Source organism: Leptodactylus fuscus, chromosome 4, assembly GCF_031893055.1.
Source record: "Leptodactylus fuscus isolate aLepFus1 chromosome 4, aLepFus1.hap2, whole genome shotgun sequence".
Classification (NCBI taxonomy): Eukaryota; Metazoa; Chordata; class Amphibia; order Anura; family Leptodactylidae; genus Leptodactylus; species Leptodactylus fuscus.
The window spans coordinates 57,859,128-57,884,883 of NC_134268.1; the positions used below are offsets into that span (position 1 = coordinate 57,859,128).

Sequence of the window (25,756 nt, forward strand, 5' to 3'; positions counted from 1 at the left end):
GCAACATTTGTTTCTTTCACAAGTGTTTTGTATCCATGGGCACCTGTTTTGACATATGCATGAAAATTTACAAAAATCGGATATGTGTTTTTTTTCATTATTATTTTATAGTATTCTAAGCAGTTTTAAACATTTTTGCTATCTGGGTAAAACCTTTAATATTATATTTTCCCTTTTGACCTACTATTGACTATAAAAAACAAATGCACATGGGAATCTGGCTAGTAAAAGGGAAAGCGGAAAATATAGGCAAACTGCTTGATGGTTACAGAAGTACTATAGGAGGCAACTGGCATGTGGACACAAGGACAGTCTTCTAAACACCATGTAGCTGCTTAGATTCTGCATTTTGGTCCAGTCTCTGACACTGAATTAAACTGTATCTTTGCCCAGTTACTGACGCAGGATTTAGATTTCTGCTCCTTTAAGGGCTTCTGATACAGCAATATGCTTTGGTAACTTCCCGTGGTTGTGCATTAAATATGGCCTACCCTCATGGAAACCAATCTTAGTCTGTGATCCACCTGATGTGACTAATTCACAACCTATTGTAGCTGCCGTCTGTTAGAAATATTAATATTTTCACCACCTTGATCAACTCTGATCCTTCTATGCTGTTGGATTTTTTTGTCTGGTCCCCATTTTCCCTGAGCCATCAGTGCAGTTAATTTTGGTGTCTGATTTGATAATTCGGCTCTCTGCCATAGAGGTGGTAGTGGAAGGCAGTAGCAGGCAAAGGGGCAGGATATTGAGCGTTCTCACACTGTTAACCTCACATTGGTCAGTACTCCTACCTGAGACTACTGACTAGACACTGTGCCAAATTGTCATATCAGGCAACAAAACTAACTGAACTGATTGCTCAGGAATGATGGGGCTAGAGAAAAATGCCACCTGCAGTGCTGGAGTCCTGGGTTCGAATCCAGCTAGGAACAAAATCTGCAAGGAGTTTATATGTTCTCCCCGTGTTTGCGTGTATTTCCTCCCATTCTATAAAAGATATACTGATAGGGGAAAAAAATGTACATTGTGATCCTTATATGGGGCTCACAATCTACATAAAAAAATAAACTCCACCTGTGCCGGATTCACAGGAAAGGCACCTATTAAACATGTAAAGAACTTGAGTTGGTTGAGGTGGTAAAATGTCCTCTTAAGGCTGGGATTCCACGCAGCGTAAAAACGGTGTTTTGTCCACGGTGTAAACACTGTGGAGAAAACAAACGTGGCATTTTACAGTTATAGCAAAGTGGATGGGATTCTAATCCCATCCACACTTTTCAGTAAAAAACATGCTGCGGATGCATGGCTTTTTCCAATATCGCAGCATATCGATTATACCTATGGAAATGTTGGCGGTTTCCCTATAGGTATAGTTGAAGCAGAAAGTCAGCAGAGGAAACCATTGCAAACTTTCTGTCCAAAGCACTTCGGGAAGAACTGTGATGTGCTGCTGGCACCGTTTTTCCCTTGGAGCTTCTTTTCTGCGGGACGCCACGTTTGGCCTTAGCCTTATACTAAGCCTTGAAGTGCCTAGTTTCATGTTCCTCTACTACAATCTAGCTAATAATGCTTGTCCTGTCAGATTTTCAGCACTTTCTTCTTACTGTTTGTGGCTTCTGTCTGACCTCATTTTATGGAAAACCCACCTTTCAATCATTTTGCCTTGCATTACTAGGAGGAGATATGAGAACACACAGCAGCTGACTCCATGTTGGCGTCCTGATCTGGTCACATTATTTCTTGGGCATAGCACAAAACCATTGCCAATAGCTGGTGAAGCTTTAGCCTCCTCGGTGGCTACACGGCAACAACTTGGACATGTATTTCTTGGCCCAAGGCATCTGCTAAACACTACAATGTTAAACTGCATTTATTATTATGAATAATAATAATAATTAATTATTATTATTATTATTATTATTATTATTCCAACCAAATGTCCAGGTTTATTTTACACGGCAGGGGTGAGATGAAGGAAGGATGACTCTCACCACTGTGCACATAGCGTAAAACTTGTTTGTCGCAGTTTGAGAATTTTAATAATTATCTCGTCACTTTTATCCAGACTGAATGATAACCATCTGTTTATGTAAATCCTGTAATTACAACATTGTAAACAGGCACAATATTATCCACATACCTGGAACGTATCAGCACTGTTCACATTAAACAGTTGATCACTCCCTGATCCCAGCATTATGGGGCCAGAACTTGCTTCTGTGCCGTAGACATGAAGGAATACTGTGGCATCAGTGCCAGCGTTGGGGAAATTGCCAGTCACAAGCGTGATCTTCCATTGCCCTTCTGTAAAGATAAGCATATAATGCATCATTTGTGTCTCATTTCTTCAATCCATGCCCAGATCAGATTAGTAAGAAAATCTGGAAACTAGAAAAGAAGAGAAAAAATGGCTGGAAATAAAACATTACATCTGTTCTAGGACCGGTGGGAATTGTGATCTCTTTGCTGCTGTGTTCAGTAACATCATAATGGCAGCCAATTGGTTTAGACTTGTGACTGTTTCCAATTTTTACAGGTATTTAATCAATTTGCATCAGGGCTCACAGAATTCACATGTGGAGGCCGAGAACATGCTGGAGTTTGGGATTGCTTTGGACATTCACATGATATTTTTATTGTTACTAGTAGTCATATCTATCATAGAGGAAGGCCATTACCAGGGGCAGATTACCAAGTGCCTGGGGCTGTATAAAGATTGTGGCCCCACCAGGCTAGAGTTATCAGGGCCATGTATATGGTACCAAGTGAATGATCATTCATAGGAATGCTCATTCACAATAAATTCTCAGTGTTAGGTTGGGTTTATACATTGTGCATATGTACAACCCACACCTCAGATACTGCTCAACCCACGGATCAAATGAGCATAGCTGAAAGCATTTTATTTCTAATGGCCACAAGGTACAGGAGGGAAGAGTCTCCCGCTGTCATGGGAGTAGGCACACATCACTCACACTATGATGTTGCCATTGCCTATGGGAAGACATTTGCAGCCATGTGTGTATTTACAGGTACATGTAAAATTCTACTGTCACACGTGTTGGTGAGAAATTTGGGCAGCCATTGGCAAACTAGGAGCTGCAAAAACACCATATTATAATCTGTCCAGGCCCTCCAGAGTATCAGGAGGTTCATCCTCCTAAGCCAGATGTGCAATAGTATCACTTGTTAGCTTACATTGTATATTGAGGATACTCAAGGGCATAATTTCTTTAACCCAAAATATTCAGTTAACTACCCTAGCCTGTTTCAAAATAATATATCCAAAAGATGTGGAACATGGCACCTCACTCCACCAGCCCCACATCCCTGCTATTACATTTCCAGTACTTAGCCATTCCCTTACTTACTCTATGCTTTTGTGTCATATTTAAAGTATATCACCAGTTACAAACAACTTTGCATAAATAAATCATACAGGTGAATATAAGAAACTTTGTAATATATCTTATCAAAGATTTTTTTTTCTTTCTACATATAAGTCTATAAAGAGGGAAGGGGGAGGAAGAGGCTGCTGAAAAATACACCCAAATAATTGTTTTAGCTATACTTTGTGCTCTTTTAATACTGATAGGCTTGACAACTGTCCCACTAATGCTTAATAGATTCAGTGCTCCAGCATATACTCCGGGTAAGAACATCAACCCTTCTATGTATAGCATGCCTTCCAGGTACATCTATCATATCTACTGCCCCCAAAAAACAGTGGATGTGATGGGAGTGGTTGTTTGGGGCAGTGGATATGATAGATGTACCTGGAAGGCATGCTATACATAGAAGGGTTAATGTTCTGACCAGGAGTATATGCTATCGCATTCAATCTGTCATGCATTAGTGGGGCAGTTGTGACGCATATACAGTATATATAAGGGACTCTATGTGCACAGAATGACAACTTTCATGCTATATATATTAACCTTCTGTTAAGTCTAATATAGCACGTGGCTGCCTTTGATCCATATCATACTGGAGTTATATTTTATTCTCATTTTGATCTATTAAGCCATTGAATATTTTGGACTTGAATATTGGTGTTTTGACCATTTGGAGTACATTTTCCCTTGGAAAAATAAGTGTATTGCTCGAGCTTCAAGCAGATTCCGTCTGATAACGCCCATTGAAGTGAACGGGAGGCAGAATATACAGCATGGCAGGAGCAGAATTTGACACTAATGCAGCATTCACACTAGCACCTTGTACCAGTTTGCCGTGATTCCATCTAAATCCTGGGAAAAACTGCTTGGTGATGACTTCACAGCGGTCACTTTATAAACCCATTCATTTCAACTGATTTTTTTAAAGCAAACCCGGTGTCCATATGCAGCCTCTCTGTCGTGAAACTGTTTTTTTGGCACGGACACAAAACACTGCATGTCCAACTTTGTGTCCATGCAAACCCCCCCCCCCCAAAAAAAAAAAAAAAAAAATACCAACTGTTTCACAGTGGAGAGGCTACATACGAACACTGATGATTTGCTTTAAAACCCATAAAAATGAATGGGTTTTTAAACTGACTCCTGGCAACCCGTTCCCAAGCTGCTAGTGTGGACATCGCATGATTTTGATGCAGAATTTGGACAAGTGGGAAAATTTTCTTCAAATTCCTGAATCTGAATTTTTCAGCTAGGAAACCTTCCACCGTGTGAACAACCCCTGTGAACCTAGCCTCTTTCACAGATCTTACCATTGGCTTTGATAAGGTGTTGCTCTTCAGAAGGCAATTCTATTTCTGTAATATATAGAAATAAAAACATAGAAATAACAGAACAATGGATCTCTGCATATATTTGTATAATACATCTGTACATCAGTAATTTCCTGGAATTTGCATTGTGAGAGGTATTCAGTATACACATTGGCCTTGCATTTCTCAGCCTGTACATACCTATGTACAAAAACACAATTGGTGCTTAATGTAACACAGAGAACAGTGCATATATATATATATATATATATATATATATATATATATATATATATATGTTATTACTTACATTTATATCTATTGTCATAAAATCTATGCTAAAGATCGGTAAATATGTAGATTTATATATTTTTGGCAGGTTCGAAAATTCTGCAAAATGAGAATGCTTTCCAAAAAGTGTTAATAGTTAATTTATTTATTTATCAATTAACAAAATGAAGTGAATGAACAAAAGAGACCTGTAAATAACATCAATATTTGCCTTCAAAGCAACATCAATTCTTCTAGGCACGCTTGCAGTTTTTGAAGGAATTTGACAGGGAGGTTGTTCCAAACATCTTGGAGAACTAAGCACAGATCTTCTGTGGATATAGACTTTTAGAATTGCTCAAACATTTCTGTCTCTTCATGTAATCTTGGTCAGAATCAATAATGCTGAGGTCAGGGCTCTGTGGGGGTTATGTCGTCACTACAAGGATTCATCCACCACAAAGTAGGGGGTCACACCAAATATTGAGGTGATTTATATTTCTCTTTATAATAGTGTTAAATATTAACACATCTGTTTCTGAAAGTATTCCTTCTCTGCAGCATTTTTCCACCCGCCTAAACCTATTGCACAGTACTGTGTATATCTTTGTATTTAGGTATACAAAATAGTCACATTCCATTTAACGCCATATACAGTACAGAGCAAAGATTTCTGCTACTAAATTTACCAAATAAGTCCTTTTCCTGTAATCTACTATGACCATCTTCTCATCTGCCATGTTACTTGGAATCCAGCTTTCTTCAGCTCTTAAATGTCAGCTTTCCTTAGTTAAAGGGGTTGGCCACTTTCAGACCAATATTGACAAACAAATGTACAATAAAAAGATATACAATTTTCCAATATACTTTTTGTATCACTTCCTCACAGTTTTCTAGATCTCTGCTCGCTGTCATTCATTCTGTTACCTCTAGAGGATAAAACTCTGACCATGGTCATGTGATTTACGGTCCATGGTCATGTGATGAGCACACAGGTGCACAGCTGATTACCAGGCAGATGTCTGGATATTGTACTGCGACTAACGAGCGGCACCTGTGTGCTCATCACATGACCACGGACCGTAAATCACATGACCATGGTCAGAGATTCATCCTCTAGAAGTAACAGAATGAATGACAACAAGCCGAAATCTAGAAAACCGTGAGGAATTGATACAGAAGGTATATTGGAAAATTGTATATCTTTTTATTGTACAAGTGTTTGTCAATATTGGTCTGAAAGTTTCCAACCCCTTTAAAGGAAATCTGTCAGCAGGAAAATCAGTATCAAACTAATGACAGTTCCTTGTAGGGCTGATTATACACTTTCCAAAGATGTCTTTCTTATTCTGCATTGCAGCTCCATTTCCATGAAAATCAGTGTATTATTTTTAGGCCTCATTCACATCTGCATCGGTAATCTGTTTGGAGGACTCCACATGGGAACTCCCCCCGAACAGACTACCGAATACATTGCAAGCGGTGTGCAGTGAAAGCACACGGACCCCATACACTATAATGGGGTCTGTGTGCTTTCCGCAGGGTCTCATGTGGACAGAAAAGTAGTACACGATCTACTTTCCTGTCCCCATGACTCAGTATATGGGGTCCGTGTGCTTTCACTGCACAACACTTGCCAATGCGTTTGCTAGTTCATTTGGCCTCCCCCCATGCAGACTCCCCCAAATGCATTACTGATGTAGATGTGAACAAGGCCTTAGGCAAATTTTCTGAAAAGGGCGTTAGGGGTGTTTCTTATCCTGCCAGGGCTTCACTCTCTGATAGAGATAGCTACCCCTAACTGCAGACAAAGTGGAAGATGTCACTCAAGCAATGGGTGCCGAGCTAGGTTATACAGAGCATCAAACGAAGCCCCAACAGGAGGAGACGCCCTAAAGCCCTTTTCAGCATATGAATATACACTGATTTTCATTAAAATGGAGCTGCCAGGCAGAGTAAAGAAGGCATCTTTGGAAAGTGTAGAAGCCAGCCTGCAAGGTATTGTCAATAGTTTGGTATGAATTTTCCTTTTGACAGACTCTTTTTAAATTTCCAAGTCTATTAGATAAGGTCCAAGAGAAGAGGGAGAAAGAGGAGGTATGATCTTGTACAGAATCAATATTAGAACAGGAACCTAAATCTAAAGAGCTCGCTGTAACATGGTGAGTAGGTATACATAATTGTAACCACGCCCTACGTATCAAAAACGTTACCTTCTTTGTATTGGAATATGCACTTCTGATGTGTTACGATGATGGGTTATTACATAGCAACGGTGCCAGTGACAGTAAGATGATGGTGACGTGATAAAACAATCAAAAAAAGCTACTTAAATAGAGTAAATCTCTTTCCTAGCAGGGATTTCTGAACATGTTGACCGCTTTGACAGCTCCCTCAAGAGAGAAGGGAATTACGAGATATTTAAAACTATACTATTGTCAATGTCTCCTGTGTGCACATCAGCTTAGTAGACTTCGTATTAGTTGTCATGCTTGATAAAAAATAAAGAACATGGAACTTCTCTTGTACTAATTCTGTCATCTCCTTAAACCAACAATGGTATGTTGTTGGCAGATCTGTAACTCTAAGGTTACATTCACACTACCTAATTCCGCAAGGAATAATAATGTCCCAAAACAAATCCAAACTAGCAAAGGTAAATTATCTCAACCCAAATTAAAACCTCTCCCCCATGGTCACCCTCTGCTACAGATCCAACCACTGTGCTAGTGCTTTAGGTAAGAATAATGCCTGGGACTGAAGACATACTGTCCTACCACTGCCATCATTCCGACCTCCAGGGAATGTGTCTCATTGTTCCCCCCATTATAATTGGGGAACAGAAGAAATGCCACATGTTGATTGGAGAAGGAGGGCGAGTCTTGGTAGATATGTCAGTCCTGGGTTTAAAAGGACACATGGTGCACTGCATTTGGCTTACCATTTAGTACATTTAGTACTTATGCCCACCATCAGGGCATAGGGAATTACAGTTTTTGCTGCATATCATTTGTAGGGCAACTCTTTAATGTATCTCCGGATGAACCCATATATGTTAAGTGGGGGAAATGCATTGAGATGACATTGAGACATAAGTGAGGCAGTGAAATGATCCTATTTCATGGCCTTTTATGCTATAGAGACTAACCAGAGTTGACACCTTTCCATGTCTGTCAGCTATGTGCTAGATTGATTTGTACATAATCTAAAGTTTTTCCTATTTTGGATTTACATTCACACTACCATTGTTAATGTCAGTTGCTGTCATCTGTCGCAGGATAACAGCAATGGACATTAACAGTGACAGAGTCTCAGACTCTATGTAGATCACATTTTTTACATCCATTTAGAACGTTCCGTTTAACGGATGCAAACTGATGGTCAACCATTTACATAGATCAATGATAAAAAAAAAAAAAAAAGGACTGTCCAGTTTTTTTGGACAGACAAAAAACCATGTATGTGCACAAGGATGAAGAACAGGGTATATCAAACTGATTAATTTAAATAACATCTAATACCCACTGTAGATCATCAAATTGCATTTTCAAAAACCCAGAATGAGGGGTAAACGGAAAAAAGGGGTAGAAAATGCTAATTTGAAACAGACAATTTTTATTAAATATACAGACACAATAACAACAAGTTAAAAAGGGTGACAATACCACATCTACCAGCAGTAGGTGTGGGGGATAAATCCAGCAAAGTGAGAGTATGGATAGGGTAATTATTGTTGCCAGTATTTGAAGTAAATAGATTTGTACAAAGTCAGGTTATAAGCTTATAGTAAAAATGTAGACAAAAAACAATAGGTAACTGAGGTCAAAGGTATAACATACCCATGGATGAATTGTAAAAATTGTTGCTGGTTTAGCCCACACACCAGGCAAAAGCAGTAGGCGTGGGGGATAAATCCAGCAAAATGGGAGTATGGATAGGGTAGTTATTGTTCCCAGTGTTTGGAGTAAATAGATTTGTACACAATCAGGTTATAAGCTTATAGTAAGATACATTTGGGTGATTACCCATGGATGAATTGTAAAAATATTTGCTGGTTTAGCCCACACACCAAACCCCAACGCACGTTTCGGCTCTAAGCCTTTTACAATTCATCCATGGGTATGTTATACCTCTGACCTCAGTTACCTATTGCCCTTTATTTATATTTTTACCTAGCATGTTATAACTACTACCTCTACCTCATTGATATGTGCACTACCTACTTATAACATGAAGTGTATTCACCTGGATAGGCTTTCTCTGCAACATAACGTTTCCATTTGTATGAACTGACATGCACTTACTAGTCTATTGTGTGAATTGTGTCAGAGATGCATGAAGGTCATTGATGTTGAAATTTCTAAATATACTTTGATAGGTTCCTGGGTTTATATCACCCTTACATTTGGGTGATTACTATAAGCTTATAACCTGACTTTGTACAAATCTATTTACTTCAAATACTGGGAACAATAATTACCCTATTTATACTCTCACTTATACACCTACTGCTGGTAGATGTGGTATTGTCACCCTTTTTAGCTTGTTGTTATTGTGTTTGTATATTTAATAAAAATTGTCTGTTTCAATTTAGCATTTTCTACCCTTTTTTTCTGTTTACCCCAGACAAAAAACCATGGTATACTACTATATTGTGTACTTTAATAAAATGGACAAAACCAAATCCGTATAATTTAACATTGACGTTTATGTAAATGGATCACTATCAATTTGCAACCATTTATGCATCTGTTAAACAGATGTTCTAAACAAATGTAAAATTGTGTTATCTGAATAGAGCTTAACAGACAGAGACAGAGCCCCACCCCACCCCGCCTGTCTCCATTCCCATTGACTCTAATGTAAATAATTTGACATAGACTTTCTTACATCAAATGTGTTTACTTATAAGGTCTTCTGTTATGTCTGTTGACTTTTGTAACATTTTATATTCTTTTTTTTTTTTTAGGAAGAAAGTCATGTTTACCTTGCCTCAGCAGTTCAATATCTGAATGAAGAGATCCTTGAGACATATATGGAAGCCACCTATAAAATGTGTAAAATTGTTAGATAAATTTCACATGTAGCAAAAAACAGTGAGACTGTATGTTTATAAATGTCGACAAGTTTGCCCTAGTGACACAGGAAAGAAATAGAGATGTCAGCGCAGAGGTGTGTTAGGGCTTTTACCTGTCCCTTTTCTATTGTTCTTTATGAGATATCAGATCTTTGAAAGCCTCTGTTTCTATTTATATGAAGTTATAGACCCTGAATGTGAAGGGCAAGGAGTCTCGGGAGCCAAGATCGGTGAGTAACTATGACATCTGTACTTTCTGCTCTCCCCTTAACAGTGTAATGAGCAGTGGCGTAACTAAAGTCTTGTGGTCCCCGATGCAATCATTTGTTCGAGGCCCCCTACCTCATCCCTACAATGAATTCTTGATAGTGATGGTTACGGGTGCTAAGGAGTTTAATGAACTATAGTGAGGTTAGGGTAATCTGTGGGTCTCCTTGGCTTATGGGCCAAATGAAAGCTACATTCTCAATACTGATGCCAGTGCTTATGGGCCCTGATGTGACCGCACCCTTTGCACCCGCTCAAGTTAAGGCCCTGGTAATGAGCGCATCTATCTGTATTGATGGATGGACCACCATAGGGGCTGTGGACCCGGCTCTTTCCTGAGTTTACGACATGACATGCAGCAAAACTGCTAATAGACTAACTGGCATAAGATTACTGTTTCTTTCCTTAAGAAATGCCAATGCCTCAATGTCTAGGAGGTCAACAAGTCAAAGCCTAATGTTCTTGTCTTATTTTACGCTGATTTGTTTTTTGGTTTATCCTTTTTCTGGCCATTTCTCATCATGATTTGATCAGATCATGAAACTGGCCTTTGGGTGCCTATTCCTAGACAATAAATTTGCCTTTTGACCTAGTGCCATTAATTGTCCACATGCCCCTGACCACATTCATCCACAAACTTCTATGCAGGCCATCTTGTGGTCACAATTTTGGAGTTCCCTTGTGTGTAGTCTTAAACACCCTTGCAAGGGTCTAAGACGAAGAAAAGGGAGACTCCTTAAAATTTGTGCACTGAATCAGTCAGTATCAATTGTTATTGGTATTGCCTACTATTCTAGATTAAAGTAGGGGTGCTTGCCCATCAGCATGCCTCTGACCTATACAGTACTCTAATTCTCGTATTATTGCTCTGTGCCATCCTGTCCAACACATGGGAAAACATCTGACTCTGTATGCTTTCCTAGTATTGAGCGATTATTCACAATGGAACCATAAAAATTGTCATGTGCATGAATCCTTAGTAATATTGTATAGAGTTGTATAAGGGGAAATATTAGACCTGAAAGAGTTTAAAACAATTGACTATGAAATCTGTTGTAGTTAGAATGAAGGGGAGGTAAAATAAGCTATAGTCTGCCTATATATTTCACTAGACATGACAATGTTATGGAATTGTCATTTAAGCAATTACCAGAGATAATTAAATTGCAGTTAAGCAATTGCCTAATATGCAGCATGTTACAGGACCAGCTAAAAGCAAGTTCATACATTATCAATAATCCAACATTTCTCTGGTTTGCAGAGTCTGGGCCTGGTGCATGGCAGGATGGACCTGGCTGGAATCCAGAGTACAACTCCAGAAAAAGATGCCAGAAGATAGGTGAACTTCCAGACTATGAACCATACCAGAAACCCTATTGTGGCCAGAAAGAAATAACCAAACTAAGGTTAAAAACCAGGATACTACAGGAATAGCCAAAACGATAGCAGAAGTAGTCTGGGAGGTAAAGATAAAGTCAAATCAGCAAGAGAGGGAATAACCAGGAGAATAAGCCAAAGTCAGTAAATCAGTGAATTCGTATAAAACAGGGAACATTAATGGAAATTAGTTTAAAAAGTCAGTGAGCCTGGATACATGAAATGTAGACTGTGAATGAGAGCCAGAACTAGGGTTAAAGACCCCGCCTCAGCTATGGATTGGACAGTGGGACAACACTCTTATTGGGTCATGGAAGGTGGATGCAAAATGGAGAAATAGGAGCACAGATATTGAGACATGTTGATGGGTGGCATATAATTCTATGTGTTGAGTTGCTTATTGTAATTTATACAAAGTATAACCAGTAAACTGATATGATTTTTCATAGTAATCTACCGAGTAAGCACAGTGCATAAGTTGTGAGTGGTAAACTAGTTCGATCAACTGGGAACCTCGGTATATTTTTTTTTCTTGAACTAAACAGTTTTAGTCATTATCTCATTAACTGGATTGATGAAGGTAAACAGTCAATTAACTACTTAGAAAAATGGTGTTTAATAAAATTTCAATCCAGATAGATTAATGTTGATGATATCCTCATAAAATAGGTCATCGATATCAAATCAGTGGGGGTTCAACTCCCGGCAACATCGCTGACCAGTTGTTTCAAGGGGCTGCAGCATTCAATTGCGTGACCAGGATTTTTAGAACTGTGCCTGCCTTTGAGGCCCCTTTAAACTGCTGGTTACCAAGAGTCGGACCCCCACCAATCTTATATTCATTACTTATCCTAAGCATACATCATGAATTATAAACCTCTTTAACTTTAAGTATTCCACTCATAGCTCTCCCTTGACTTATAGCTGAAGTTTGTTTGGTACTAAGCATTAGATCGTAGGTCTCGGTAGGGTTAAAATGAAAATTTTTCTTTCACTCTGAACTTAAAAAATAAATGTGTTGAAAGAATGAATGCCCATGTGACAGGCAGTAAGATCTTAAGGAAATGAAAGTGCAAATATTACTGAAAACCTGTATTGTGACACACAGGCTGTGGAATATTGGTTGGCTCAGATTCCATAAAACTGACATCAAACATATAAGTATCCTTGAGGGAATACAGATATACAGCATTTAAAAATGCACGAAGCCGAATTGTGATGGTATGAATAATGTTACCTTTCACAATTGAAGATATATTCTGAGAGTTCGCCCTGTTCCCTGATGATTACTTTCTCACAATACCAGTACTGTGACTTGTGCCTGGCCTCGCAGCCTACGAGGACTCTCTGGAGCTTCCCTAGTGACACAGCTTCAATTTCAAACACATCAACCTAAGGAACAAGAGCAAAGCCAAATGTGAGGAGCCACTGCATAATACATCCACTGCTCATTTACTTGTACTACCGTTACCGGCTGTGTCTTTCTATGAGAAAATTGATTTTTTTTTCTACATGTCTGTTTGTGAAAAAAGAACATCAACCTCAGATTTGGTTTTCTTTTATGTTACTTCACTAAATCATTGTGTCGGCTTGGCCAAAACCTATTGATAAAGTCTGATAAGTCCCCTTTAACCATTTCCTAGACTGCTTTCTACAGAAAACATGGTAGTGCTGCTAAGGGCTAAACTAACAATGATGGGCCCCAGAAAAAAATTGTGCAATGGAGTGCCATTGATCGGTTCTTTTAATGACTGTATTTGGTCAAACGGCTTTCCATTGCATGCCCATGCCGTGTACCTAAATACCTTGGTAGAAGCAGAGAGGATTGCTGGTGCCTGACTAGCACCCAGTACTCATGGCTCATACCAGAATAGTCATCCTTTAGTTACCATTACTATAATGATTGTATAGTAGGGCTGAGCCGATCTTAATATTTCAGGATCGATTTTAAAATCAGATTTTCAATCATTTTCCAGCCGATTGTGATCGTGAAAGTTGCTCAATTGCCGTTTGGGATAGGATCCCAATCGCTCAACCCTAGTCAATTCTTCTCTATGGGAAAAGTCACTTTTAGGGTTGAGCCGATCTTGAGATTTCAAAATCCGATTTCCCATCATTTTCCAGCCGATCCCAATTGTGAAATTTGCTCGATCGCCGATCAGGATCCGATCTTTCCCGATCCCGGTTGTTCAACCCTATTGTATACGCTTTCCAGGTAAGAGAATGGGGAACTTTTTGGTGATTTGAGGTAAGCTCACTAAGATCTCTTTGTCAGTATTAAGGTATTTTTCTGGTTATACCCTATAAATGTAGAGGAAATGTGCTATTATACATAGGCAACTCCCAACTCATTTAGAAGACTGCCCTAAAGGTCATATTGACAAGGACTGTCCCATAAAGGCAACCTCTTTAATGTTTATTCTAATCAATATGCTATTAAAAAAAACCTTTTTAGTGTATCCACATTTCTGACATAGACTGTAAAATTTATGGGGAGAAATAAGTAAACCATCGAGCCCAGTTTTCTGGCATACAAGGGTGTAAATGCAGTGCATCTTTGGTACATAGCTTCTGTGCCTCAATAGGAGTGTGGTGGAGACCAAGGTGGGCAATGCCATGGACTGACCAATGTACTATAACTCAGAGTGAGTGATACCGGAAATCTATGCCAGACTCCGACTGGAGTGAATTCTTCTTCTGTCGCAAGGGAGTGGTTTGAATTAAAAGCAAGAGCCTCAATAATCCAGGCACATCAGAAAGTGAGTTGGACTGTATACACAAATCTTACTGTTTATATCTTATGCCACACAAGGACTAGATCAGTGGTTCTTAACCTTGATTGAGGTACCGAACCCACCAGTTTCATATGCCAAAGAAAGAACTTGAAATTTTACCTGCCCTTGTTGGAAAGCATTTATCAAGTCTGGTCTGAACAAAATTCTTTTCCCTGAGTCTCCTCGTTCTCCATACAAACAGATATAAACTGGAGCCTCAGTTCCTGCTTGTTCTAAGTGTCCTGTATAAACATTGATCTTGTATCTCACAACTGAAAAACAGACAGGCATCTGGCATCAGTCACCATGTTCAGCTGCTCAAGGTGAAAAGTAGAATTATAAGAAGAAGAAAACAGCAAAGGAAAAATACTAAAGAAAAATATCAGTGACACAAGTGGATAGTGACAGTAGCCATATTATCTAACCTTCCACAATGTGGTCTCCAATGTGCAAAGCCACAAGGGGAAAAAGTTAACTAGAGTAAAGGTGCCTATAATATAACAGCAAAGTCACCATAACCCACCAATTTCAGCAAGAGAGGCTGACTATCTTATGTGTATGTTGCTGTCTTGACTAGGATTGAGCTGATCTTGAGATTTCAGGATCAATTTTAAAATCCAATTTCCAATCATTTTTCATCCAATCCCGATCGCAGTCGTGAAATTTGCTCGATCTTTTCCGATCCCGATCGCTCAACCCTAGTCAATGCTTCTCTATGGGAAAAGTCACTTTTAGGGTTGAGACAATCTTGAGATTTCAAAATCCGATTTCTGATCATTTGCCAGCCGATCCCGATCGTGAAACTTGCTCGATCGCCGATCGGGATCCGATTCCAAACGATCAACCCTAGTCTTGACTCTTCTTCAATAGATAATTTTGGGGAACGAAGGATTAGGCGTGTTTGATTTGAAGATGCCTAATCAGTTTGCACTCAAGAAATATAAGTGACTTTATCCTTACCCTTTGAGAGTACATGCATATTTGAACCATCATGTTAATGTAAGGGTAAGAAGAAGTACCTGTAGGCTTGTTGAATGAGTGTTATGTGTGAACAAGCCCATATTTTTATGCAAACAAAGTTGAGTATTGGCTGGTCAGTGTACAAAAAAGTATACTTATGCTTTAACCTTATATTCCTAATCACAAAGAACCTTTTATGTTTTCTGCTTTTGCCATAGACATAGAAAATAAAGCGCCTGTCCCTCAAATGCAGTACTTAGTAGGCAACACCAGAGTTACCAGCACTAATAGGAATACAATGCGAGTGTTCTGAGCCTGGCTTGTAATACATTCAGTCCTTCATAAAACGGATATTAAGAGAAGAGACTCAAATTAAATGGATAAAGGAAAGGCAGTTCTGAAATGTAACTTGCAGGTCAGTGATCAGATAAAGTAGGATTCATTAGATGAATTTTCACAAGAGTCTTGTACCATTTTTGGCTGATTTTAAAGGGTTACTGGCTGAAGAAAGCAGGACAGTAAATTAAAAAATATAAAGAAATAAGAATTACATATAAAGCCCTTATATCAAATGATGTCAAAGCTATTATTTATTTCAATGAGGAGAGTTCATGTACTTTTATAACTACGTAACAGCTGAACTTGATGGACGATGACACTATACCTATATGGACACTGTGCTGAAAAACTAGGCTAATACTCAAGTATATACAGATATATATATATATATATATATATATATATATATATATACACACACACATATATATATACAGTCCTATGAAAAAGTTTGGGCACCCCTATTAATCTTAATCATTTTTAGTTCTAAATATTTTGGTGTTTATAACAGCCATTTCAGTTTGATATATCTAATAACTGATGGACACAGTAATATTTCAGGATTGAAATGAGGTTTATTGTACTAACAGAAAATGTGCAATATGCATTAAACCAAAATTTGACCGGTGCAAAAGTATGGGCACCTCAACAGAAAAGTGACATTAATATTTAGTAGATCCTCCTTTTGCAAAGATAACAGCCTCTAGTCGCTTCCTGCAGCTTTTAATCAGTTCCTGGATCCTGGATAAAGGTATTTTGGACAAACAATTCAAGTTCAGTTAAGTTAGATGGTCGCCGAGCATGGACAGCCCGCTTCAAATCATCCCACAGATGTTCAATGATATTCAGGTCTGGGGACTGGGATGGCCATTCCAGAACATTGTAATTGTTCCTCTGCATGAATGCCTGAGGATTTGGAGCGGTGTTTTGGATCATTGTCTTGCTGAAATATCCATCCCCGGCGTAACTTCAACTTCGTCACTGATTCTTGAACATTATTCTCAAGAATCTGCTGATACTGAGTGGAATCCATGCGACTCTCAACTTTAACAAGATTCCCGATGCCGGCATTGGCCACACAGCCCCAAAGCATGATGGAACCTCCACCAAATTTTACAGTGGGTAGCATGTGTTTTTCTTGGAATGCTGTTTCTTTTTGGACGCCATGCATAACGCTTTTTTTTTATAACCAAACAACTCAATTTTTGTTTCCAAAATGAAGCTGCCTTGTCCAAATGTGCTTTTTCATACCTCAGGCAACTCTATTTGTGGCGTACGTGCAGAAACGGCTTCTTTCTCATCACTCTCCCATACAGCTTCTATTTGTGCAAAGTGCGCTGTATAGTTGACCGATGCACAGTGACACCATCTGCAGCAAGATGATGCTGCAGCTCTTTGGAGGTGGTCTGTGGATTGTCCTTGACTGTTCTCACCATTCTTCTTCTCTGCCTTTCTGATATTTTTCTTGGCCTGCCACTTCTGGGCTTAACAAGAACTGTCCCTGTGGTCTTCCATTTCCTTACTATGTTCCTCACAGTGGAAACTGACAGGTTAAATCTCTGAGACAACTTTTTGTATCCTTCCCCTGAACAACTATGTTGAACAATCTTTGTTTTCAGATCATTTGAGAGTTGTTTTGAGTAGCCCATGATGCCACTCTTCAGAGGAGATTCAAATAGGAGATCAACTTGCAATTGGCCACCTTAAATACCTTTTCTTATGATTGGATACATCTGGCTATGAAGTTCAAAGCTCACTGAGGTTACAAAACCAATTTTGTGCTTCAGTAAGTCAGTAAAAAGTAGTTAGGGGAATTCAAATCAATAAAATGATAAGGGTGCCCATACTTTTGCACCGGTCAAATTTTGGTTTAATGCATATTGCACATTTTCTGTTAGTACAATAAACCTCATTTCAATCCTGAAATATTACTGTGTCCATCAGTTATTAGATATATCAAACTGAAATGGCTGTTGCAAACACCAAAATATTTAGAACAAAAAATGATTAAGATTAATAGGGGTGCCCAAACTTTTTCATAGGACTGTATATATATATATATATATATAGCAATAAAACTTAACCAGTGCAGGAAATGCATACTAAGCTTTATTACTCCATGGATAACCCCTCTAATGTTTCATACTAGCCAGATGTTTAAGTGATGGGTTATTGACAGAGATCCTGCAGTCAAAGAACTATTAGCTGCTAGAAGCCAAGGAAATATCACTATTACAGTTAAGGGAAATCCAGATAAATATAAAATGAGAATAAAAAGTACAAATGTTTTTGACAGGTTTTTGTTTAACGGTGGCGCGTATAAAGTTACTGTGCTGTTAATGGAAAGTCTTTTGGATGCCGCTCATTAGAGATTAGAAATTGGAGTGAGCGGAAACTTTTATAAGGCTCATAAACAACCACTGAATATTTAATAAGCAAATTGAAAATAAAAGTAAAGTATGGTGTTTATTGCAGCGCTATTGTTATGGCTGAGTGAAGAGCGTAAGATAAAACATGTGAAGAATATACAGTCGCTAGCTTTGTAGTGAGACTGTGAGATGAAAGACACAATGGCTCAGGATCTAGGCGCGCCTGTGATATTACGTACCGTACATTCATATCATACACTTACCCGGATAAATCACTGCACCATTTACAATAACTGGAAGCTCACACATAAGATCGCCATTTCCTCGAGTCTTTGACAACCATCTATTGGCTTCAAAAGTAAATGTTTTTCCACTTTTCAATTTCTGTAGAATTACCTAGGAAGATACATTAGACATTATTTACTGGACATTGTTGTAACATCGCTGCCTGCTCTGGTCTCTGCGCCACCCTCCACTCTCATGCTGCGGCGCAGGAGGCGTATCCAGTTTGATTCTTTGCTTAGTATGTTTCGTTTAGCAGTGTTCACACTGTGCAATCTCTGTAATCGATTTTCCCCCACACCCATCTGCCTTCACCTTCATTTCTCTCTGCTCCTCTAATAGTTAAGTTTACCTTGCCCTGTGACTGACAGCTGGCCTTCCTATCAACTCCAGGGCAGGTTCTTCCTCCCTTTTAATTCTTGGCTCACTTTCACATGGTGCTTGCTATTGCCTTGTGCGTGCTGGCTTTTCTTTCACTGTTTATTCTTGTATTCTGACTCTTGACCTCTGGCTTTCCCTATAGACTACTCTTTTGGATATCGATTTTGACACTGCACTGCTCGACTGTTACTGACCCCTGGCTAGATGACCTCCCTTGTTGTTGTTTGTCTTGTCCACGTTTTGTGTGTCACGTATTTAGGAAGGGTTTTAACGTCCAGTTGTCACCTATTACCTGGAATAGGACCGGCAAGCAGGAAGGAACAGTGGGGGGTTTCAGACCAGGGCTCACTGTCTCTTGTGCCCCTTCCTCCAGGGTTTCCAGCAGCTACTGGGGAATTGCTCATATTGCAATTCCCTTACAATTGTATTATTTTCTTATATTTTACTTAACAACATTTTTCTGCCTAAGGGCAGAAAAAATAAATTTCACCTTAAATATAATAGGTTGCAAATTCTAATTCTATGCAAACGGCCCATAAAAGTTCTAGTATGACAAACACATCTTTATACTGATTTGACATAAACTTAAAGTGTACCTTCAGTTATAAACTTTTTATAAACAAATAGTGCAGGTTAATATGTAACACTTTGTAATATAACTCATTAAAGAGATATGTTTTCTGCTCCACTTTTCAGGTAAAATGACTTTTTGCATATTAGTTTATGAAGAGGGGAGGGGGATAGAAAAGACACTATGTAATGGTTGCTCCGACGCTCTGCTACTCTTTTAGCACTGCTATGTTTGTAGATAAGAGGCTGCCAGTACTCAGAATGAAGCAATAATTCGATTAATTGGCTGGAAGGAGAATCCCACTCCACTTCTCCTTTCTCCTTAGAGCTCTATGTGTGAGGCTAAATAAAGAGACAAAGATCTAAACAAGCAGACCGGCTGAAGATAAGGAGCAGGAGCAGGAACAGCTTAATATGTGATGAAGGAAACAGATCTCCTTAATAAGATATGATACAAAGTTTTCACTGTTCACCTATATTATTCATTTATGAAAATGTATTTATAACTGGAGGTACAAGTCATCAAAATTCACCTAGCATATGAATCAAGATTTTTTATGCTAAAAATATGTTAAAGAATTTTTAGTTATGTTTATTACAATTTTCCATGTCATTATCTATACTTTTACTTCCATTATATTATAAAGTTCCACAATGCATAATGTTTAGAGATGAGCGAACAGTGAAATGTTCAACGTTCGATTCGAGTAGCCGCTCAATACTTGACTGTTCAATCGAACATCAAACCCCATTATAGTTTATGGGGAATAAATACTTGTTTAGGGGAAAACCACTATTCGACTCAGGAGGGTCACCAAGTCCACTATGACACCCCAGGAAATGATGCCAACACCCTGAAATGCAACTGGGACAGCAGGGGAAGCATGTCTGGGGACATCTAACAAGCCCAAGTCACTGTATTACGTTGGGATCCCTGTCAGCTTGCGATACGTGCGAGCTGACTTTTTCCCTTAGGAATGCATTGACCAGCGTTGATTGGCCGAATGCCATACAGAGTACAGCATTCGGCCAATCAACGCTGGTTCTGCCGGAGGCTCATCAGTTAGAAGGCAGAGTCTAAGATCGGACCAGAATGGAGACTGCTGTGGACCGGTCTTAGACTCCACTTCCTCCAGCAGAACCAGCGTTGATTGGCTGAATGCTGTACTCTGTATGGCATTCAGCCAATGAACCCTGGTCAATGCATTCCTATGCTGAGATGTAGCAGTGCTGGCCATACGCTCAGCTCTACTACACCGGAGATGCAGTCGAGCTGAGCGTACAGCCAGCACTGCTACACCAGAGATGTGAACCCTTCTGCACACTCAGCTCTGCTGCATCAGAGATGCGCTGAACCCTGCTGCATCAGAGATGTAGAAGAGCTGAGTGTGCGCTGAACCCTGCTGCACACTCAGCTTTGCTGCATCTCAGCAGAGCTGAGTGTGCAGCAGGGTTCAGCGCTCACTCAGCTCTCCATCTCTGGTGTAGCAGTGCTGAGTGCACGGTCAGCACTGCTACATCTCAGCATAGAAATGCATTGACCAGCGTTGATTGGCTGAATGCCATACAGAGTACAGCATTCAGCCAATCAACGCTGGTTCTGCAAGAGGAGGCAGAGTCTAAGATCGGTCCACAGCAGTCTCCATTCTGGTCCGATATTAGACTCTGCCTCCTCACAGACAAGCCTCCAGCAGAACTAGCATTGATTGGCCGAATGCTGTACTCTGTATGGCATTCGGCCAATCAACAATGGTCAATGCATTCCTATGGGAAAAAGTCAGCTCGCGCATATTGCAAGCTGACAGGGATCCCGACCAGATAGAGCCCCGAAGAGCTGTGTGAGTAACATTCCCACCTAAATAAAGATAATCCCTAGCTAACCCTGCCTGTAGATCTGTCCCTGTCTCACAGTCACATAGTTCACAGTCTCATATGAACCGGATATTAAATCCACTGTTCGTATAAATTGGAGGTCACCTGAATTAGCCAGCCAATTACTTTTTCCGATTTTTTTTTTTATACCTCTGTTGACATAGTTCCTGTCCCACCTCCCCTGTGAAGTTATTGGTGCAAAAAAAGCACCAGGGAAGGTGGTAGGGGAAACGAATTTTGAATGAGTTTGCCACCTGGTGTTCCACTCAAATCGAACATCTCGAACAGCCTGATATCCGATCGAACATGTACTCGATTGAACTCTGTTCGCTCATCTATAATAATGATTCATGTGTATCGCTTGTGTATTCATGTTGTATCGCTAAATGTTGTTAAAGTGGTACTCCAGCCCCAAATGAAGTTTTCATACTGATTAACTATACACAAGATAGGTCATCAGTATGTGATCTGTGAAGGTCTGACACCTGGACCACGCAGATCAGCTGCTGGACCACCTTGGATCACATACTGATGACCTATACATTTGGGTACAGAAAACCCTTTGAACAGCAGCTCAGACAAGATGGCTGCCCCCATATTCATGGACAAGAAATAGATTTAAATAATCTACAGTCAGAAAATTAGAATGATTAGAAAATAAGTGATATGTTTGACTCTAAGGCTATGGTCACACAGCAGAAAATGAAGAGGAACAATACTTAATAATGATCCTATGTATGATTCCTCCAATCCCGAGGGACCCCTCTTACTTATAATGGGGTCTACCGGGTTCTCTTATGGTTTCCATCATTTTAGCATGGAGAATACAACTGTACTCATCACTATTCTTTTCATGAAATCTATTGAGTATGCCGACTGAGTCTCCAAGTGAGGCCTCTGACAGCAGTGTGAACAGAGTCTTACACATCAAGTATAATTTTAGTATTCAGTTAATTTAACACCATAATTAGTAGCTCTATGATGAAGGGCTTCAGCTCAGCCATATTTGCTATCAATCAGGTCCTCACTCGGCTGTAGACTGTTTAGTACAGCAATGTCAAACCACAGATATAGTAAGAATATCTGCAAAGAGAGCAAATTCCAGAATTGTTCCAGGAGTGCTCCAAAAATAGTACGTTGTCAGCCAGAGTAAATTTAGATTTTCTGCATGTAATAATGGTTCCTATCACTAGAAAATCTCATAACATATGTTTTTCCATATATATAAGGCTATGTCATGTAGTATAACAACATATAAAATGAGAGAGGGATAATGTTCAGTGTGTATGGTACAAATCAAAGGGACCAACAAATTGGGACTAAAGGCAGAAAAAGATTGTCATATGAATGGATAACATGCAGGACTTTGTGTCCGTGCAAAAAAATAAAAATAAACGGTTTCCAGGTGGAGAGGCCGCATACGGACACCGGTGGTCACCTTTAAAAACCCATTCAAATGAATGGGTTTTAAAGTTGACCGCCGGCAAGCCATCCCCTGTCCAGTTTTCCTGGGGTTTAGGACAGAAACCCCGGAATGGACAGCTGGGGGTAGTGTGAACCCAGCCTTAGAATTAAATGGGGCAAAACTAAAATTACTTTGCATGTAACAGATGGCATTATACACTCACCGGCCACTTTATTAGGTACACCTGTCCAACTGTTCGTTAACACTTAATTTCTAATCAGCCAATCACATGGAGGCAACTCAGTGCATTTAGGCATGTAGACATGGTCAAGACAATCTCCTGCAGTTCAAACCGAGCATCAGTATGGGGAAGAAAGGTGATTTGAGTGCCTTTGAACGTGGCATGGTTGTTGGTGCCAGAAGGGCTGGTCTGAGTATTTCAGAAACTGCTGATCTACTGGGATTTTCACGCACAACCATCTCTAGGGTTTACAGAGAATGGTCCGAAAAAGAAAAAACATCCAGTGAGCGGCAGTTCTGTGGGCGGAAATGCGTTGTTGATGCCAGAGGTCAGAGGAGAATGGCCAGACTGGTTCGAGCTGATAGAAAGGCAACAGTGACTCAAATAGCCACCCGTTACAACCAGGGTAGCCAGAAGAGCATCTCTGAACACACAGTACGTCGAATGTTGAGGCAGATGGGCTACAGCAGCAGAAGACCACACCGGGTGCCACTCCTTTCAGCTAAGAACAGGAAACTGAGGCTACAATTTGCACAAGCTCATCGAAATTGGACAATTGAAGATTGGAAAAACGTTGCCTGGTCTGATGAGTCTCGATTTCTGCTGCGACATTCGGATGGTAGGGTCAGAATTTGGCGTCAACAACATGAAAGCATGGATCCATCCTGCCTTGTATCAACAGTTCAGGCTGGTGGTGGTGGTGTCATGGTGTGGGGAATATTTTCTTGGCACTCTTTGGGCCCCTTGGTACCAATTGAGCATCGTTGCAACGCCAAAGCCTACCTGAGTATTGTTGCTAACCATGTCCATCCCTTTATGACCACAATGTACCCAACATCTGATGGCTACTTTCAGCAGGATAATGCAATGCCATGTCATAAAGCTGGAATCATCTCAGACTGGTTTCTTGAACATGACAATGAGTTCACTGTACTCCAATGGCCTCCACAGTCACCAGATCTCAATCCAATAGAGCATCTTTGGGATGTGGTGGAACGGGAGATTCGCATCATGGATGTGCAGCCGACAAATCTGCGGCAACTGTGTGATGCCATCATGTCAATATGGACCAAAATCTCTGAGGAATGCTTCCAGCACCTTGTTGAATCTATGCCACGAAGAATTGAGGCAGTTCTGAAGGCAAAAGGGGGTCCAACCTGTTACTAGCATGGTGTACCTAATAAAGAGGCCGGTGAGTGTATGTAACCAGTGAATAGGCCACCACGTTGATATGAGCGATGTTCATGTGAGTTGGAAAGTTCCTCAAAGTTAAAGGGAGTCTATCAACACAACCAATCATACTGAACTGGCAACACCATATTACAGATCATACTACAGTGGTAAATAATATACCTTTGTTATGTATGTCACTTATGTAGGTTTGGAGAAAAACAACTTAGAAGAATTATGCAAATGAGGCAGTTGGTGCACGGTGGGTGGGCTTTCAGATCCATAGAGCACTGCTCTTGGCAATCGGACCCCTACTACCTCCTGCCTGTGTCACCCCTGGCAGTGGGAGTTGATCCTCCCTCTACTATGACATCACACATCCTCTTTGAGCACCAACTGCATCATTTATAGTCTTCAAAATCAAAGTTTCCCCCAATCTCCAAAAATGACATTCATAACAAAGGTATGTTGTTGATCACTGTTGTGCTCTGTATTATACTGTTGACGGTTGAGTATGCTTGGGGGTGGTGGTAGGCTTCCTTTATATGAGATCTGATGTATGGCTGGGTGTCCTAACTACTTGAAACGTCTTTATTATCCAATTATTTAATGGTTGGGGTGCATTCACATCATGTTTTTAATATCTTAGTGGAACTGTTGAAAGAGTGCAAGAATGGATAAAACAAATAGATGTAAAAGAATACAAATGTTTATCTGTTTACATAGAGTCAGTGTTAAAAAAAAGAAAAAAAGAAAGCAACAGTGTATCAATTTGTGTGCATCTTTTTTGTTGGACTCAAAAACATAGTATACCATGCTTTTATGTACCATCAAAAAAAAAACAAAAAAAAAAAACAACTGAAACAACATTGGCTATATAAATGGATGGCCATCCATTACTTTTCATGTATTTTGCGCATTTGTTAAATGGATCTGGTAAGTATATATAAGAACTATCATGTAAATGCACCTTAATTTTTTTTTATATAAGGATCCAAAATATGCAAATATGCACTAATAATAATTTTTACTGCACATTATGCTATACAGGAAAACTCTCCCTTTTCATTTAATGCAAACATAAATATGGCACTGAAAAGCTTTAGATGATCAGTTCCAGTGAATACAAAGCTGCGCGCTATTCATAAATATGCAAATGCAGAATCATTTCCATTTTTAACTCTTATCAAGTCTGACGTTCATTATCCTTGGCATTGAGTGTATCAACCATCTATCAGTCTAAGAATCCCAGATGAAAGCTCTAAGATCTTTCTGGGCAGAATATCTCCACTATTGTATGAGTTACATGCAAAATAACACATTAAAGCTCAGCGAGCACAGAACTTTGTGTTAAGATGTCTGCAGCAGACATTGAATGGAAAGACAAGAGAGTAGTGAGGGGGTACTTTCAGTGATCAGCACATTAAAGACAACTGTGACAGTTCTCTTCATTGCTATAGCAGCCTCCAGCAGAGAGAGCAAGCAGTGACTGCCTATGATGAATGCCACAAGTGACATACTGGAGTCTATAGGAGAAGGATTCATTACTAGTACTCGCCTAATAAACATCAAGCTATACATAGTCTGCAGTACTGAAATAAAATGTAGAATGACATATGAAGTAGTCAGTTCTGGGAAATATTGCAGAGTTCCTAATCTTTTAAGACGGAATTTTATTACATGACAATTAAACA

The 25,756-nt window shown here is 39.6% G+C and overlaps 1 protein-coding gene across 1 annotated transcript in view; it reads right to left on the minus strand.

The window, feature by feature from the left end:
- The window catches only part of RP1 (RP1 axonemal microtubule associated), a 370,941-nt gene that overhangs the window by 214,183 nt on the left and 131,002 nt on the right, over positions 1–25,756 (minus strand). The window contains exons 20-25 of the mRNA XM_075270496.1: positions 18,405–18,537; positions 14,594–14,745; positions 12,937–13,091; positions 9,966–10,024; positions 4,709–4,753; positions 2,144–2,307 (exon numbers count right to left, since the gene is read on the minus strand). Of these exons, the coding sequence (XP_075126597.1) occupies positions 2,144–2,307; positions 4,709–4,753; positions 9,966–10,024; positions 12,937–13,091; positions 14,594–14,745; positions 18,405–18,537 (708 nt within the window). The remainder of the gene's footprint in view (positions 1–2,143; positions 2,308–4,708; positions 4,754–9,965; positions 10,025–12,936; positions 13,092–14,593; positions 14,746–18,404; positions 18,538–25,756) is intronic.